Source organism: Eubalaena glacialis, chromosome 7, assembly GCF_028564815.1.
Source record: "Eubalaena glacialis isolate mEubGla1 chromosome 7, mEubGla1.1.hap2.+ XY, whole genome shotgun sequence".
NCBI classification, from domain to species: domain Eukaryota; kingdom Metazoa; phylum Chordata; class Mammalia; order Artiodactyla; family Balaenidae; genus Eubalaena; species Eubalaena glacialis.
Genome location: NC_083722.1, coordinates 87,616,865 through 87,633,325, shown reverse-complemented (window position 1 = coordinate 87,633,325; position 16,461 = coordinate 87,616,865). Strand labels below are relative to the sequence as shown.

At 40.8% G+C, this 16,461-nt stretch overlaps 1 protein-coding gene across 4 annotated transcripts in view; it reads left to right on the top strand.

Annotated features, from left to right (window-relative positions):
* The window catches only part of ADAMTS9 (ADAM metallopeptidase with thrombospondin type 1 motif 9), a 221,351-nt gene that overhangs the window by 45,166 nt on the left and 159,724 nt on the right, over nucleotides 1-16,461 (top strand). For all 4 annotated transcript variants that reach the window (XM_061197111.1, XM_061197112.1, XM_061197110.1 and 1 more), the window contains 5 exons: nucleotides 1,458-1,603; nucleotides 9,768-9,949; nucleotides 10,040-10,176; nucleotides 11,961-12,078; nucleotides 12,328-12,423. In XM_061197111.1, the coding sequence (XP_061053094.1) occupies nucleotides 1,458-1,603; nucleotides 9,768-9,949; nucleotides 10,040-10,176; nucleotides 11,961-12,078; nucleotides 12,328-12,423 (679 nt within the window). The remainder of the gene's footprint in view (nucleotides 1-1,457; nucleotides 1,604-9,767; nucleotides 9,950-10,039; nucleotides 10,177-11,960; nucleotides 12,079-12,327; nucleotides 12,424-16,461) is intronic.

The window sequence follows — 16,461 nt, the reverse complement described above, 5'->3', positions numbered from 1 at the left end:
AAATCTTATTTATAATTTTATGTTGATTACATGGAGACAGTAATGTCTTAGACATTTTGAGCTAAATAAAATATATTAAGGTTATGTTCAGTGTTCTTTTTACTTGTTTTAATGTGGCTGGTAGAATTTTTTAAATTACATATGTGGCACATGTTACATTCTTACTGGATAGTGGTGCTCTAGACCAAGCTGCCTCTCATTGATTTTATGTACATATATTCCAAGGAATGTTCAAGACCGCTGTAAAGACAACTATAAAATGATTTCAGGGAGTAATGTGGTCACCTCTGCCCTCATTTCTCGGGTGCAGAGTTGCCCAAGATTCTTTGGATGCCGAACCTTTTAAGCCTCAGCCAAACAGCCCAGGAAAAGGGATGTGTTCTCAGATACTCAGGAGGGTAATTACAAGGGAGAAGGCAGGGCAGAACAGAGAAAGCCTAACTGCGCTCTTTAAAATAATTGTTCGCCAGACCTTTGCTGGGACTGGCCATTGACTGAGGCTTCACCAGCCTCTCATCTGTTCCCTTTCCCCACACGCTCCCCCCACCGCCTGGCCTCCAGGCTACTCTGCTTCTAACCTCCGTGCCTGGGTCCTCCCTGCGGATAAATCACAGTGGCCACCACCAGCTCCGCTTCAGAGATCTGAGCGAGCGGCAGGGCGTCACCCTCCTGCCGCCACTGCTGCCCCTCTTCCTTTGTCCATTGCTCAGTGACCTCGGCTTTGTGTCAGGGCCTCACACCCCAACAATGGCAGAGGGTTGAAATGGGCTTCTCCACTCACTTGTCCTGCTGAGGAGTTTTACTTTGTTTTGCTTTAAGCATCATGGCCTTCTTCCTGCTCTAGGCTGCAGAATCAGAAACCATTAGTAACCAAAAAGCAGTAAAGTTTAGGGCTCTCTGTAATGTGTCCATTTTTGCTTTAGTCTCATCCTGTGTGCTCTGCTAGAGTGAGTTTATAGGAATCATGTAACTAGCTTTTTTTTCCCTCTCCCATTTAATTAAAATTGGTTTTCAAATCTGTGAGGAGCAGTAAAGCATTGTATTTTACCAGGCTCACAACATCTCTAGGCCTTGTTAATGGAGATGCACTATGCAAATCCAATAACTCATTTCGGCCCTGTCTACAACCAGTAGACAGCCCATTTCCACGCCTCATTTTTCCAAGTAGACTAATTGAGCGCTTCTAGGCTGGCCATGGGACTTACCCTAACAGCCTGGAGCCAGCCACTCATTGGCCAGTTTTATTCAAGCCAGTGGTAAATGAAGACACAGCCTAAAACCACTAAGCCCGAGATTAAACTCCCTACCGTTTCCATGACTCACGTAGATGATGAAATTGTAGCATTTCAAACCAGCACATGGAAAACAATGCAAGTGTGGTATATTTAAAAGGACAGCGGGTCCTACAATATCTCAAGCACCGAGCTCTCCCTCACTGTTCCCCTTATTAAATACAGCACTGCAAGTTTGGATTTTGTGTTCCCAAAGAAATGGAGGTCCCTGTGACTGATGGATCCTGGGGAAGTTGGAGTCACTTTGGAACCTGCTCAAGAACATGTGGAGGGGGTATCAAAACAGCTGTTCGAGAGTGCAACAGACCAGAGTAAGTCCTAGAACTCGTCACTCTTATTATTGGGGTAGCAGGGGTGAAAAATTCCTAAAGGGGATAATTTAACTGGAGGCAAGTAAAGAGCTCTTTCCGAATTAGACAGTGGGTGGACATCTAGAGCTGCCCAGACCAATGTTATCTAAGCTCTATCTCTCTGTATTATTATTTTTCTCCTGTGACCCTTTATTATTAAAAGTTTTGTTTCTTAAATGGTAGATGCTTTGTGTTGGTTGGTCAACAATTTTGACAGTCAGGTATATCTCACTGCCCGCCCCCCCCGCCCCCGCCCAGAGCTTGGGATAGCACACTAATAAAGTGAACAAGTGGATTTTCATGAGGAAACAAAGAAATCAGACATTTCCTTCCAGATTGTAGATAAATGTATCCTTTCCAGTTAGCTACTGAAATGCTGAAAAGGGCACACAGACTCCCAAGGCGGCATGAGTGAACCCCAAGGGACCTGGAGCCCTAAGTCAGGATTTACTTTTGAATCAAAAGTAAAGTAAACTGCTTTTCAGGATAGTTCTCAGAATGTGACCATGACTGTCTCTACCAGTAGAACCTTGTTGAAACTTACATGCTAAAATAAAGCCCACGGGCTTCTTTCCCAGCATCTTATCACGATAGACATGGTTTTGGGGAGAGGCTATTTATAAGTGGATTTAAAAAGCTGCTATCTTCATTATAAGTAATGACATCAAATTTTGTGTGGATGTAAGATGCATAAAGTTGAAAGGGATAGAAAATAATACATGATATTATTGCCATTGAACCTATGTAGCCCAAGAGGTCTTCCCAGATTAGTTTTTAGATGTGCAAACTCACAACCATTTTTAAGAACCAGCTGCGTTGGAGTTTTGTAAAAGGGTTTGGCTCAGCAGTACTCATTTATTTTTAACAGCCTACATTAAGGATAGCAGACTGGATTGTAGAGAGAAGCAAGCAGGTAGAGGAGCAAAGTAGGCTTGTGCAGTAGACTAGGTTGTACTGTAGAGTACTGCAGACCAAGGGTGGGGTGCTTCCAATTTTTTATAAGGAGAATATGAATTGTGTATACCAAAAAGGACATAGCTTTAGCCTGCTGTTGCAAGCCCTGGTCTAAATAAATAATCTGTATAGTCCAAAGCACAGATGGTGATCAATTTATTTTAATTTATTTTTGTTCACAGTCCAACATTATTTCATATCCACATAATATTAATCTCTAAGGACAAGTAAAGAGCTATAAGACATAGGCTCTGGTCTGTAAAAGTAACACTGTAGCTATGGATATAAACTAATACATGTTAGATTTTTCCATAGCGTCTATACTTAGTATTAGTTTTTAAAATAATAATATAAATATAGTAGATGCTTTCAAAAAATTCAGATACGAAAGTGTATCATATAAAAACTTACTGCCATTATTATTCTTACCCCCAATACTCCCCCACAAGAAATAACCACTAAAAAATAATTTGTTGTATGTTATTTCAAACTTTTAAAAGAGGTTATAGATGTAATATGTATTATATGAAATAAATATTACAGAATATAAAATAAGGGGCATCCTATATATATTGTTCCACAACTTGCTTGTTAAAAGCAGTTATATATCCTAGCTGCTTGTACTGTTGAAGTTTTAAAATAAAACGTTTTAAGCTAGCAGCAGATATGATGAATTCTTTTAAAACGTAAAAACTCTTGGGTGGCTACATTGAACCAAATCGTGATTATTAGCGTAAGCTAGTATTATCGTGAGAGTGTGGATATTGCAAACAGTAGGTGCTTTTAACATTTTGACTCAAGAGTATTCCATTCAAAAGAAGTGGGGGGTTGTTTTTTGTTTTTTTTAATAGTCTTAGAATAATTCTAAAAGTAGTGTGGAAAGTGGAAAGAGGTAAATCACTCCATAATTGGAATGGAGCAGACAAAGAAAATCACCCAGTGTAAAGATCTCAGCAGGAAAAGATCTTGAGCTTCAAAGTGAAGCAAAGATCCTCTCATTCAGAAGTTAGGAACCTATCATTAAAGACTTCAATTAGAGGTCCTTGTCCTGGCTGTTTGCTACGGGAGGTTTTAAAATAATACAATCCACCTAGTTGAGTGTCAGCACTGACATCATTTCATTAAAACTCCTCCAAGTTATTTGCACTTCGGGATGTCCCTGTGAACTAAGGAAGGAGTCTGCCTCTTAAAACCAAGGTTATGATGGCACTGGGGGAGTCAATTAGACAAGGGAAAGGGACACTGAAAAGGGAAAGTCAGGTCCAAATCAGTTTAAGAGCTTGTTCAGAGAAATTCGCAGAGCAAATGGTTCATTATGTAGAATGTGGAAGTGGTTGCTGTCCTGATTCTCAGGAAGTTTCAGAGAATGCAGCCCCTCCCAGCGCCGCCCCCATTGCTGGCAAAATGCTTTTCTCAGTTTGCGGAGCCCTTAGAATATAATGAAGATCTCCACTTTCAGAATCCAAGGTATACCTTTATTGAGAACACTGGGTTGTTCTTATGTTTTCACTGTATTCATGTGATTCAAAAATGTATTTATTTAGCATCTGGATACTTTAAGCTATATTTTTAGGTTTTTTTTTTCCTTGAAAGCATGCAAGCTAAAAAAGAGACGCAGCCTTGCCATGTGCATGGGATCATGCTATACTTGATGAGCAAGCTTTAGAAAGCATATCCTTTCTAATTTCATATCCCAAAAAAGTTGTTGGTCCCAACTGGTTCACCATCATGAGAATGGAGCCCTGATGTTTTATCTTTAAATGCTTTATTTTTTTAATCCCATTTTTGACTGATGCCCTACATATAAGATAAGCATATGTTCTAGTTTGTAAGGATGGTCCCAGTTTACATCTGTTGTCCTGGAGAAGTTATTGATAGCTCCCCTTTCAATTCTCAAAGTGTCCTGAATTAAACAATTATGTGGTCACCTGATCTATAAGAAACATGTAATAGAATAAAATTTAAAATCAGAATCACCAAAAACATAACTTGGAGTACCAAAACAAGACAAAGCATTGGAAATAGAAGATGCATGACGAGGCCATTGGCCCATATACTTGTTGTTTTGTGCTCTAAATTTGGCTCTGAGCTTCCTGGTGGCTGGAACAAAATGGTTTATAGAATTGTTATAGTCTATCAAACTAAAAAATCACACGAGTTCTTTAGGAAGGGCAAAGTATTTCCTTCTTCTCGTGCTTCTCTTTTGCTTTTAAATTAGGAGATAGGTTAAATTGAAGAATAATAATAAACTCATAGATTTGAGAAAAGACAGGATTTGTGAACTAAGTATTTCTCATTTAGTCTTTGAGCGTAGCAACTGCTTATGAAATCTTCCATAAAAGAGAATAAACATATGTCTGTTTCATGTAAGAAAACCAGTCTCTCATTTGGGTGTAAAGAATGGCAGCAAAGTTTTTTTGAGCGCTGAGTTGGATGAATTTACAGATGGTCCCCAACTTATGATGGTTAGACTTAAGATTTCTTTACAATGGTGCAAAAGCAATTCTCATTCAGTAGAAAGAGTGCTTCAAATTTTGAATTTTGGTCTTTGGTCGGGCTAGTGATACGCGGTACGATGCTCTGTTGATGTTGGGCAGCGGTGGCCACTGCACCTCTCAGTCAGCCACACGATCGTGAGGGTAAACAGCTAATACACTTAGAACCATTCTGCACCCAGGTAACCCTTCTGTTTTTTACTTTCAGTATAGTCTTCGATACATTATAAGAGACAGTCAATACTTTATTATAAAAAATAAGCTTTGTGTTAGATGATTTTTCCCAACTGTAGGCTAACCTGAGTGTTTTGAGCATATTAAAGGTAGGCTAGGCCAAGCTAGGATGTTCAGTAGGTTAAGTGCATTAAATGAATTTTCGACTTAAGATATTTTCAAATTACAATGGGTTTAACAGGGCATAACCCTATCATAAGTCAAGAAGGATCTGTCTTTTGAAATATTGAGAATTGGTTGCTGTGGGAGAGCCATTAACTAATGAATGAATAGAGATATCCAGTCCCATAGACTGCCCCATTTGGCAGAATTATTAATGATCGCTAGTATGGCTCCCTGGCCCACCCCATCTAATCCTTGAATATTCTTTCAGCATTCTCCGTAATCGGTCATTAGACCCCTTCTTAAAACCCTCCAAATATAGAAAATACACTACCTTCTCAGGCCGCCTGTTGTATCATAAGAAATTTCTTCCTTGTGCTAACTGTAATTCATCGTAAGTAAACATAGATGTCGAGATTTCTGTTCAAACCCATTTGCAGACCAAAGTTTAGCTTTCCTTGAGAGTAGAATGCACCTGCCATGATCTTTGCAAAAATTCTTTCATAGCTTTGGCCATGCAGCATCGTGAATTTTCTTTGTATATATGATTCAGCTTGCCTGTGCTGAATATAGTTACTTTCATAGTAATTAATGAGCAACTTCCTTAAGTCCTTTCCATCCCTATTTGACAAGCATTATTTTAAAAGGATCTTAATAGTTGGAAAATGTGATTAATATTATTTTTAAAGCTACATTCCTGTAATTTTCAATATTTGCCTATATGGGGAAAAAACTTCCATCCAGCTAAATTATTAAATTCAAACATGAATTTCTCCATGCTGAAACGTAAGTTCAGTTTTGTAAAGCCCTCCTCATTACACAGGACATGCAAATCAAGCAGAGATCCTGTTATCTAGGATATTAAAAAAACCATATATTTCTAAAGGACAAATTTATGCTTATTCATAAAATATCATTTGCCTTTACATAAAAAGCAAATGAAGTCATAGAATCAGTTTTGAAATGGAAAGAGACCTGTCTCAAGAGAGGCAGCGTGGGAGAGAGGCCAGACTGTGGGCTTTGGGTCAGGGAGACCTGCCTTGGTCTCTCAGCCAGTATGTCTCACTTAACTGCATGTGACCTTGCCAGGTTACTTAACATTTCTGAACCCAGTTCAAGCAAGGGTTCAGAAACAAGGACGCTACTACCTACCACACAGGATGGCTGTGCACAGTCAGTGACTGAAGTTGCAAAGTGACATGGTGCCCTGTACACTAGACTGCTCAGGGGTCAGCAAACTTTTTCCGTAAAGGGTCAGATAATAAATATCTTAGTTTTTGTGGACCACAGGATGGCTGTCCCTGCTATTCAACTTTGCTGATATAGTGAAAAACATGCGTAGACAGTATGTATAGAGTGGGTGTAACTGTGTTCCAATAGAACTTTTATTTATGAACAAGGAAATTCGAATTTCATATAATTCTTGTGTCTCAAAATATTCTTTTTATTTATTTCTAAATTTTCTTAGAGTGTAAAAACTATTCTTATCTCACTGGCCATGTAAAAACAGGTAGTAGGCTGGACTTGGCCCACAGGCTGTAGTTTACAGACCCTTGTAATAGCTAAACATTTACTGTATGGCTGACCTTGTTCAAGTGCTTTGAATCTATTAACCCATTAATCCTCACTCAGCCCTTGAAGTAGATATTAGCATCATCTTTCTTTTACGGGTAGGGAAACTGAGGCTTAGCAACACTGAGCGATTTACCTACGATTGCACCATGGTTAAGAAGCAGGGCTGGGATGCAAATCCTCTTTCCAGAATCTGTATCTACAACCTTAGGCAATATTGCCTTTTACATGGAGTGTTTTCTGTGTGTTCTTTATTTTTTTAAATGTCATTTATAGAAATAAGTCACAAAATGCTCTTTGCCATTTGATAGTGGTCAAAGCAAGCAAAGGTGGATTCTGTTACCATGTGAATCAGGAAGCCACCTGCAAATGTTAACTCTTTGCTGCCCAAGGAACTGCTGCTCTTGATCAATTTCAAGAGTCAGAAAAGACTTCTTATATAAGAGAACCAAAAGAAAAAAAATCACTGAAAAAATTTTATTTTCAAAGGGAAAGAAATATGAGTTACTTTCAGGCAACAGGTAAATGATCTGATGGATCCACTATAGTTTGTTGGGACATTTAAAAAGATTCCACAGAGATCATTTCAATTTGAGAAAAAATTGAAGGGGTCTTCCTTGTAGAAGGAAAAACAGGTTTTACAGCAGTATGAGCCTGATCTGTTATTCATGTGTCATCAGTGATATTTTATGCATGAGACTGGGGTGCTTTGGTACTGAGAGAAGAACTTGGTATCCAGAAAACCAAGGCTGTATCTCTAAATGACACCAAAAAAGAAAAAGACAGGACTCTGGACCATAGTTCCTGGAGAATGAAGCAGGAAGAGCACAGTGGGAGAACCTGGGAAGCTTGAATTCCAGTCCTGTCTCTGTTCTTTTATTGGCTGTGTTACCTTGGGCAAAGTCCTTAACTTTTCTGAACTTTCCATCCCTTGATATAAAAGTACCTCAGCTACCCTCCCCTTGGGCAAGATATGAGTGAATATGGGCGAGTCAAGCACACAAGGCAGATATAAATCATACGGGCTTAATGGGGAAACGATCAGACATAGATACTGTTGGGTTTTGTGCCGTTTTGCATCCCTAGATGCAGTCTTCTTCATAATAACAATGAATACTTATGAGACTCCTTGCTGAGCTCCTCGTTTATAACAAGCCTTTCAGGTGCACAGTATCATCTGTGTTTACATGTGCAGAATGAAGCTCACGGAGACCAGGTAACTCACACAAAGTTGCCCAGCTTGTAACTGCAAAGCCCATGCTCTTACCTCCCTCTACAAATCTTTGGTGGACGGAACATGTTTATGACAGCATCATGGCCAGGCAGCCCTTCCTGAGACTCAGGCACTCTGCAGTACCATTGAGACCTGCCTCACGGTGCACACATCATAGCTCAGATTTGGTACTCAAAACAAACAAACTGCTGAATCGGATGGGATTAGGTTGGGTTGTGCTGACATGTAACATCATAGTCATTAACATTTTTAGGCATTTGCTGTGTGCACTCATTTTAGAGAAGAGGAAAACTGAAGCTCTGGGAGGCTAGGAACTCTGTCTAAGGTCACACAGTGAGGGTAGGGCCAAGATAAGAAGCCAGATCCAACTCTAGAGCCTCACGGGCTCAGCTAGACTGCCCCTCATTCTGTATTTTATAGTCATGGATATGTTTCCCTTCCCCAAGCCCTGTTTTAACAAAACAAAGCAAAAAAACAAAACAAAACCAAAAAAAAAACAAAAACACTTCTTATGGTCCAAATTACTCTGAAAGATTCATTCTAAAAAGAAAAGGTAGAAATCTTTCAGTTTGAGAGGTGCCCTCAACTGTGGTACCTGTGGTATCCGAGTAGCTCTGGTATCCGAGCTGCTCCAGCCCTGGGCTGTGAGTGAGTCCAATTTCCTCTGATTCTGTGATCTTCCCGTTTCTGTGATGCACTTGGCAAGCTGTTGACTGCTGGGAGATGGGTTGTTTAATATACTCTCTGGGTCACATCTGGAAAATCCATGAACGGGGTTGCATGCTGAGATTAAATTTGCATTGTGATGCTTTGCAAGGCGTCCTCCATACTCTTGTCACACAACAGTTAATGAAACCAGTACACTCTCTCCTGGTTCTGTTAAGTTAGTCAAAATATGAGCACATCTTATTCCATCTTATTTGTAAAACAAAGCAAAAACAATGGTCATGCAGGGAGAGAGAGGAAGAGAGAAGAGGGACAGAAATGAATGGAAATGGAATGGTGCAAGTTTTAGGATGGTTGCCCATGAAAGTACCATGATACGGAAGGTAGACAGGAGCATTCCAAGTACTCATTTGTACCTTTGACCTTCTGTGTTTTTCAAACTGAAGGACTGTGGATGTTCAGGGGAAGGAGGACACAGAATGGCCTAATAGACGCCAGGTTTTATGTTTCAAACTTAAAGTTAGATGCTCTCCCATTTTATCCTCAAAACAGCCTTACCAGGTGGTGCCTTCCCATTCTACAAATGGAAGGGCTGAGGCTCAAGGACTTTCAGTGACTGGCCCAAGGTTATACACTTAATGATATTGAAGGCAGAGTGCAAACCCAGATTCCAGAGCCCTTTCCCTGGCCACTGTCACTGACCACTTCACATTTGCTTCCCTCAAAGACGGGAAGCCACATTGTAATACATGACATTATAATATATTAGAGAAATACATTATAATACAGTGTGTGTGTTCTTTACATTGTCAAGTCATGGGGAGAAATACATTATAATACAGCGTGTGTGTTCTTTGCCTTTTCTTAGGCCAAAAAATGGTGGGAAGTACTGTGTAGGGCGCCGGATGAAATTTAAGTCCTGCAACACGGAGCCATGTCCCAAGCAGAGGCGAGACTTCCGAGACGAACAATGTGCTCACTTTGATGGAAAGCATTTCAACATCAATGGTCTGCTTCCGAACGTGCGCTGGGTTCCGAAGTACAGTGGAAGTAAGTGCATCTGGGGACGTGCTCGTGGCTGGCAGGCCGGCACGGGGTCCAGGCACAAATGTCACGTTGCATGGTGTTTCTCCTGTCTAGTTCTGATGAAGGACCGCTGTAAGCTGTTCTGCAGGGTGGCGGGGAACACGGCCTACTATCAGCTCCGTGACAGAGTGGTAGATGGAACTCCGTGTGGCCAGGACACCAACGACATCTGTGTCCAAGGCCTTTGCCGGGTGAGTCCCAGATGGCGATTTCTTCACTGTGTTGTCTTGCTGCCAAGCTGTGATGTGTGGCTTCCTTGATAGAATAGCAGCTGCTAGTATCTGTGCATTATCGCCAGGGCAGTGGTTCTCAAAGTGGGGCCCCCCGGACCAACATCAGCACCACCTAATTCTTTTTTTTCCTTTATGTTTTATTTGATTTGATTTATTTTTTTATTGAAGTATAGTTGATTTACAATGTTGCGTTAGTTCCAGGTGTACAGCAAAGTGATGCAGTTACATATGTGTGTGTGTATTCTTTTTCAGATTATTTTCCCTTATAGGTTATTACAAAATACCGAGTATAGTTCCCTGTGCTATACAGTAGGTCCTTGCTGGTTATCTCTTTTCCATATAGCAGTGTGTATCTGTTAGTCCCAAACTCCTAATTTATCCCTCCCAGCACCACCTGATGCCAAAGTTTGAGAACCACTGCCCTAGATTTTTCTGACACTCTCTGTGGGAGTCTGAAAAAAAGCTCCCTGTGAAGATTTATTATAATTGACACACATACACACTTCTTTACGATAACCGCAGTGCATAAGGTTAAACCCAAAAGCTTCCTGACAGTGAGTTTTGTAGATTGAATAGCTGTGCTCCAAAAAGATGTTACGAGGAAGAGCCAGCCTCACTCAGGTTTCTGATTTGAAGCAGGATAACTTCTACCAAAGACACACAGGCAAATTATTCTTGGGAGGGAAATCGAGACCCTTCTGGCAGATGGTAAAGCATCAGAGCGCTGATTTCTTGAGGGCTTGGCACCATTTCCCTGCTCTCACCAGTCAGAACTCATCCCTCGCAGCCAGGCTCTGAGGTGATGTCCTTGCATGGAGCCCAGGGCACATTGGAGCTCCTCATTGATAGGATTTGATTGAAGAGCCCCTATGAGCTTCACCCGCCTCCTGACCCACAGCTACAGTGCGGACTTCCTTTTTAGTCCATGCGCTAGAGCAAAACACTGAGTTTCTCCTCAAAGGCTAGTTCATTCGAAGGAACAAAATAGTTGAGGATGTGAACTCTGTCCTCCTGGTCTTCTGGTGATTTCCGGTGTCCTTTTCAGACCCCAGTCTACACTGCTGCATTGCATTAAGATGTGAAGAAATTAAAGAGGCGGCTTAGAGCCTGAGGCCTCAACCTGGCAGCCTGCAGTCATGCTTTGTCCTCCATTCATAGCCTGTATTTAAACATAGGGGATTTCACATAAAATCAGATTTTCCAGTCCCTTTTGAAAAATTGGGATACGTGAACACTGGGCTCCTATTTTTGCATGGCAGCAGTAACCTGCAGTGGACAGCGGCTGCTCCCTTAAGATGGGCTGTGAGCTCTTTAATGGGATACAGTCCTCAACCTCTCTTTTTTTTTTTCATTCCTGAGCTATTTTTCTCGTTTACTTTACTTGTAGACTAGTGCTTCTCTAACTTTAATCTGTAGACGAAGCACTTAAGGGTCTTATTAGCATGCCGGAAAATCTACTCTGACTCAGTACATCTGGGTGGGGCCTAAGATTCTGCATCCTCAACATCATTGGGGATGCCCATGGCTGCTGGTCCAGGGACCACATTTTCCCACAGCAAGGCTAAAGACAATTTGAGTTCCCAACCCTTGAAAGTTTAAAGAGACTTAAAAGTTCTTGTCATTTTGAATGCGCCTCATTCAAAGAAACACATTACTTATCATTTTATAATCTCTCTAATACTTACCATGTATTTCAACTGTTTTCTTTTTTTTTTTTTTTTTTTTTTTTTTCTTTTTAAAAGCAAGCTGGATGCGATCATGTTTTAAACTCAAAAGCCCGGAGAGATAAATGTGGGGTTTGTGGTGGCGATAATTCTTCGTGCAAAACAGTGGCAGGAACATTTAATACAGTACATTATGGTAAGAATTTGTTCCTAAGAACCATGAGAAGGAAAATAGTCAAAGTGTAAACATTGTTAACCACGTGTAATATGTAAAAATATTCATGTCAAGTGTAAAATCAGTCTTGATAAGGTACATTACCCATCTGGCTATAAGGCACCTAATAGTGAGAATTATATTGTATTCCTTTGTTGCCACCTTTTACACCATGCTTAGAGAAAATGAACCAATCTGTGGAATGCTCAATTTCTGCTCAATTCTTTTCAGGTTACAATATTGTGGTCCGAATTCCAGCTGGTGCTACCAATATCGATGTGCGGCAGCACAGTTTCTCAGGGAAATCAGAGGATGATAACTACTTAGGTGAGATGGGTGCCCCCTGCCATTTGCAGGAATTCTGGTTCTCTGGAGTAGTTGGCAGAGGCTACTTCCTTTCCCCTGTAGCAGGTGGACAGCTTTCAGATGTCATGTATTTTCATAAAAGAAAGAAGTTGATCTTGAAACTTATTATTTTATTTCTCCCTTGTACATTACACCCTCAGCCTATTGATTGAAGAGTTGTGTAGTTATAGTAGTCAATATCAAGGAATTGACTCTGGATCTTAGAAAATAGGCCCCAAATCAATTTTTTTTTTCTTTTTTTTTTTTAACATCTTTATTGGAGTATAATTGCTTTACAATGGTATGTTAGTTTCTGCTGTATAACAGAGTGAATCAGCTATACATATACATATATCCCCATATATCCCCAAATCAGATTTTGAAAGTATTTGCCTTGTAAGTTTAGCATAAAATCATTGCTCTTTTTGAGTCTTTAAAAAAAAAAAAAAAAAATCTGTCCTTTGGGTAACTGACACGCCAGTGTTTTAGTAGAGGTGTTAGTTGACTTAACCAATAGCAGACCACAGGTGGACTTATTCAACATTTCATTATTCTTGGTCATTCCCAAAGGTTTTATACTGGCAATATGTTTCTTATGTCATTGCTAACATGGCCCATCTTGTTACTTCATAGTTTCTTCATCTTTCTCTCACCATGACCAGGCGCATGATTAATTCATATCTATTCCTATTTTCAAACCACAGCTCACCAACAACCCTGTGTTCATTTTCAACTGTTTGCTCAGCCCAGTCCCACTTCAGATTATCATTCTGTAAACTTCCATAAGTGATTAGGAAATTCACCCAATTATTTTTCATTAAAAAAAAGACATGGGGACTGGGGTAATGACAGAAAGGGATTCAGCTAGTCACCTTGCACAACCAGACTCTTCTTAGCTCTGAAGAGCAGCGCGACTTGCGCTCAGATCTAGAAGAAATCAGGGCAGTCTTGCTGGGCAGTCAGTTTTTAAAAGAAATGAATGGACTTTCTTATAATGTCCAGGCAGGGACTCCATGCATCTGAATACAGCCTCTGCAGAGGCTTAGTCCAAACATCTGGACATATTGAGTTAGAAATGAGAATTTGTTGGATTGAATTAGAACCCGTATCTATATCTTGGAATGTCTGCATGAAATCGTTTATAGATAAGCAATGATCCTTTAGCCAAGCGTGCTAATTAAATACAACATTTACACATGCCTCTGTTGTAGCATTTTCTGCAATGTCTCATCATTCATTCAGCCAGCCACTTATTTAATATGTGCCAGGCCCTGTTCTAGGCACAATGAACAAAACAGAACAAAAACATTAAAAAATAAATAAAAATTTCTGTCTTCTTAGAACTTTTTAGTGGAAGGAGATAGACAATAAACAGGTAATAGAAGGTAATAAGTAAAATTAGAAAACAGAGCAGCATAAAGGAAATTGGGATACTGAGGGTGGGCGGGAACAGTGGAGTTGAAATGCTTGAATTGTAGCGAGAGACAGTGGCTATCTAGGGGAAGAGCATTCCAGGCAGAGGGAACAGCCGATGTGAAATCCTTAAAAGAGGAACATGTCTAGTTTGTTCCAAGGATAGAGGGAGGCCAGTGTGGCTGGAGCTTTGTAAGCACAGAGGAGAGTCCCAGATGAGATTAAACAGGTATCAGGACTAGATCATATAGGGCCATATAATCATTGAAAGGACTTGAACTCTGAAAGATGAGGGTAGCTACTAGAGGTTTTGAACCAAGGAAAAACATGAAATAATCATATTTATATTTTTAAAAGAGTATCCTGGCTGTTATGTTGAGAATAGATGGGGTCGGTGGGTAGGGTACAGGGTAGAAACAGAAAGATGGGTTAGAAAGTTATTGCAGTAGTCGAAGAGGGATGTGCTGGCGGCTTGTCCCCAAGTGGGAGCAGTGGAATTGGCAGTACACAGTCAAATTCTGGATATCTTTTGAGGGTAGAGCCATCATGATTAGTGGATGGGTTGAATATGGTGTATGAGAGAAAGAGAAGGGTCAAGGATGACTCCATGGTTTTGACCTGAGCAGCCAAAAGGATGCAGTCACCATCAAGTCAGTTGAGACTTGTTCCTTATTTATCCATGTGACCACTAGTGTTTTAGGGTCGGAAGCTGTGTCTTTATATTTTTAGCTCCCGATATGAAGCCTTCACATGATATGAACTAAGTACATGATGGCTGAATTATTGAATAATTATTGAATAATAACCATTGCTCATGCTGTCTTCACTTACTGAGTACCTGCCATGTGCTTAATGGGGGGATGGAATTATGATGGAAATATACAGAATCATTCCTTCTTTAAAGACTGTAAAATCTTACTTGGAATCAATTCTCAGTGGTTGCATCAGCTTTTCCTCACCCTAAATATCCAAATGAGTGGTACCTTTTAAAACAGTTAACAAAGTTCTTGAGGACCCTATCCAAATTATTTTTGGGGAATCCCACATTTCTCCTTCAACCACTGTGCACAATGGGTCAAGCATTTTCCTTCGTGGACTGGATTATAAATTAGAGCCTGTGACTGCTGTGGCCTTACTACTTCCTAGTTAAATCCAGCAGCATTGCATGCAGCCTCCTTTATTGGTTAATTTCCTGAGAGCCAAACACCATGTTGAGCTGCTCCTTTCTTCTCATCGAAAAGGAGAAGGATTCTCCACTGTTCTTCTCCTTCTTGGAAAAAGAATCTCCTTCCAAGCAGTGGCCTCAGTTCAATTCAACTTCATCAACCAGGTCAGGTGCCTGAATTGGGAAGGGCCTTCTGCTATCCTTTTATTTCTCACTAGAGGTTTCTTAATCTCCTTGTGAAGAATGAAAGCAAAATTAAAGAAGATTTGTCATCTGGGACAGACAGTCTGAGGTAGTCATGGCTCTTTAATGGAATATTATGGGAAAGTTACCTGTTGGCCAAAGAACGTCTCTCTGGAAGCAAATGAAAAGTCCAGGCAAAGATGGCGAGTCACGGTTCACCGAGCGTGAAGGTCAAGACCTCAGAGCCTTTGAACCTTGCAGTGGTTTCTTAACAAGTTAGGAGAAATATGATGTTGTCATCAAATCTGCCGTGTGTAAATGTTTACTCTTGGCTTGAAGGAAGGCGCAGCAAATGCTCTAAGAAGATTTTAAAGCCCCCAGTTGAGTCTTGCTGGAGGCCAGTCCCAGCTGTTCGGTTGCTAAGCGATCATCATCTGTATACCTCACATTTTTTTTTTCAAAGTCAGTCAAGCCATACTCTTTTCGCATGTGTTGGTGAAGGAGCAGTTTCCAGGAGAGAGGGCCTTTGTAGCAACCCAGCTCTGATGGGTGAAATGGGGGGGAAACCAACCCAGGAAATTAGCTCCCTAATCGCATTAGTGGGAGGTTGGGCAGTAGACTGTTGTTTTCAGGAAACTATTTGTTTCACAAGGTACCGAAGCAGAAAGTCTCCATGTCAAAGGTCATCCTTTCAGCATAGACCCCTCCCTCCTGTTGGGTTAAAGCCAAGTTGCACCCAGTGCCACCATGTTCGTGTTTCTTTAGGAGAAAAAGGAGCCATTTCCATGGTGCTTATTTGTCTCCAGGACGCTTAGCCCTTGATTAATGGTGGCAGTGGGAAGACAGGAATCGATTCAGTTCAAGATAAAGCAGGAACTCCATTTCACCTGATGACTCCTATCTCCTTTCCTACTCACCATCTAATGGGATAAGGAGCATGCAGTGAAGGGTGAAATGCCCCCAGGTCAGCATAAGCATGAGAGGAAGCCTGGAGACATTGGAAAGGAGCCCCAGAATTAACATAGGATAGATGATTGCTCTTTGAATACAGCCAGAACTGGATTATCGCTTAATTTACAGAACTGGCCTTGTGACATCTCATTTCCCCCTTTTTAGTGAAACATCAGCTGAGTAGCTAGCATGCGACTTCACTTGAAAGAACTGGGTGATTTTTCTGGCAGCACATCCTGCCACCGCCATGTAAGTGACCCACGTTAGGAGGCAGCCTCAGGAGGCCTGAGGTGCCACAGAAACAACCT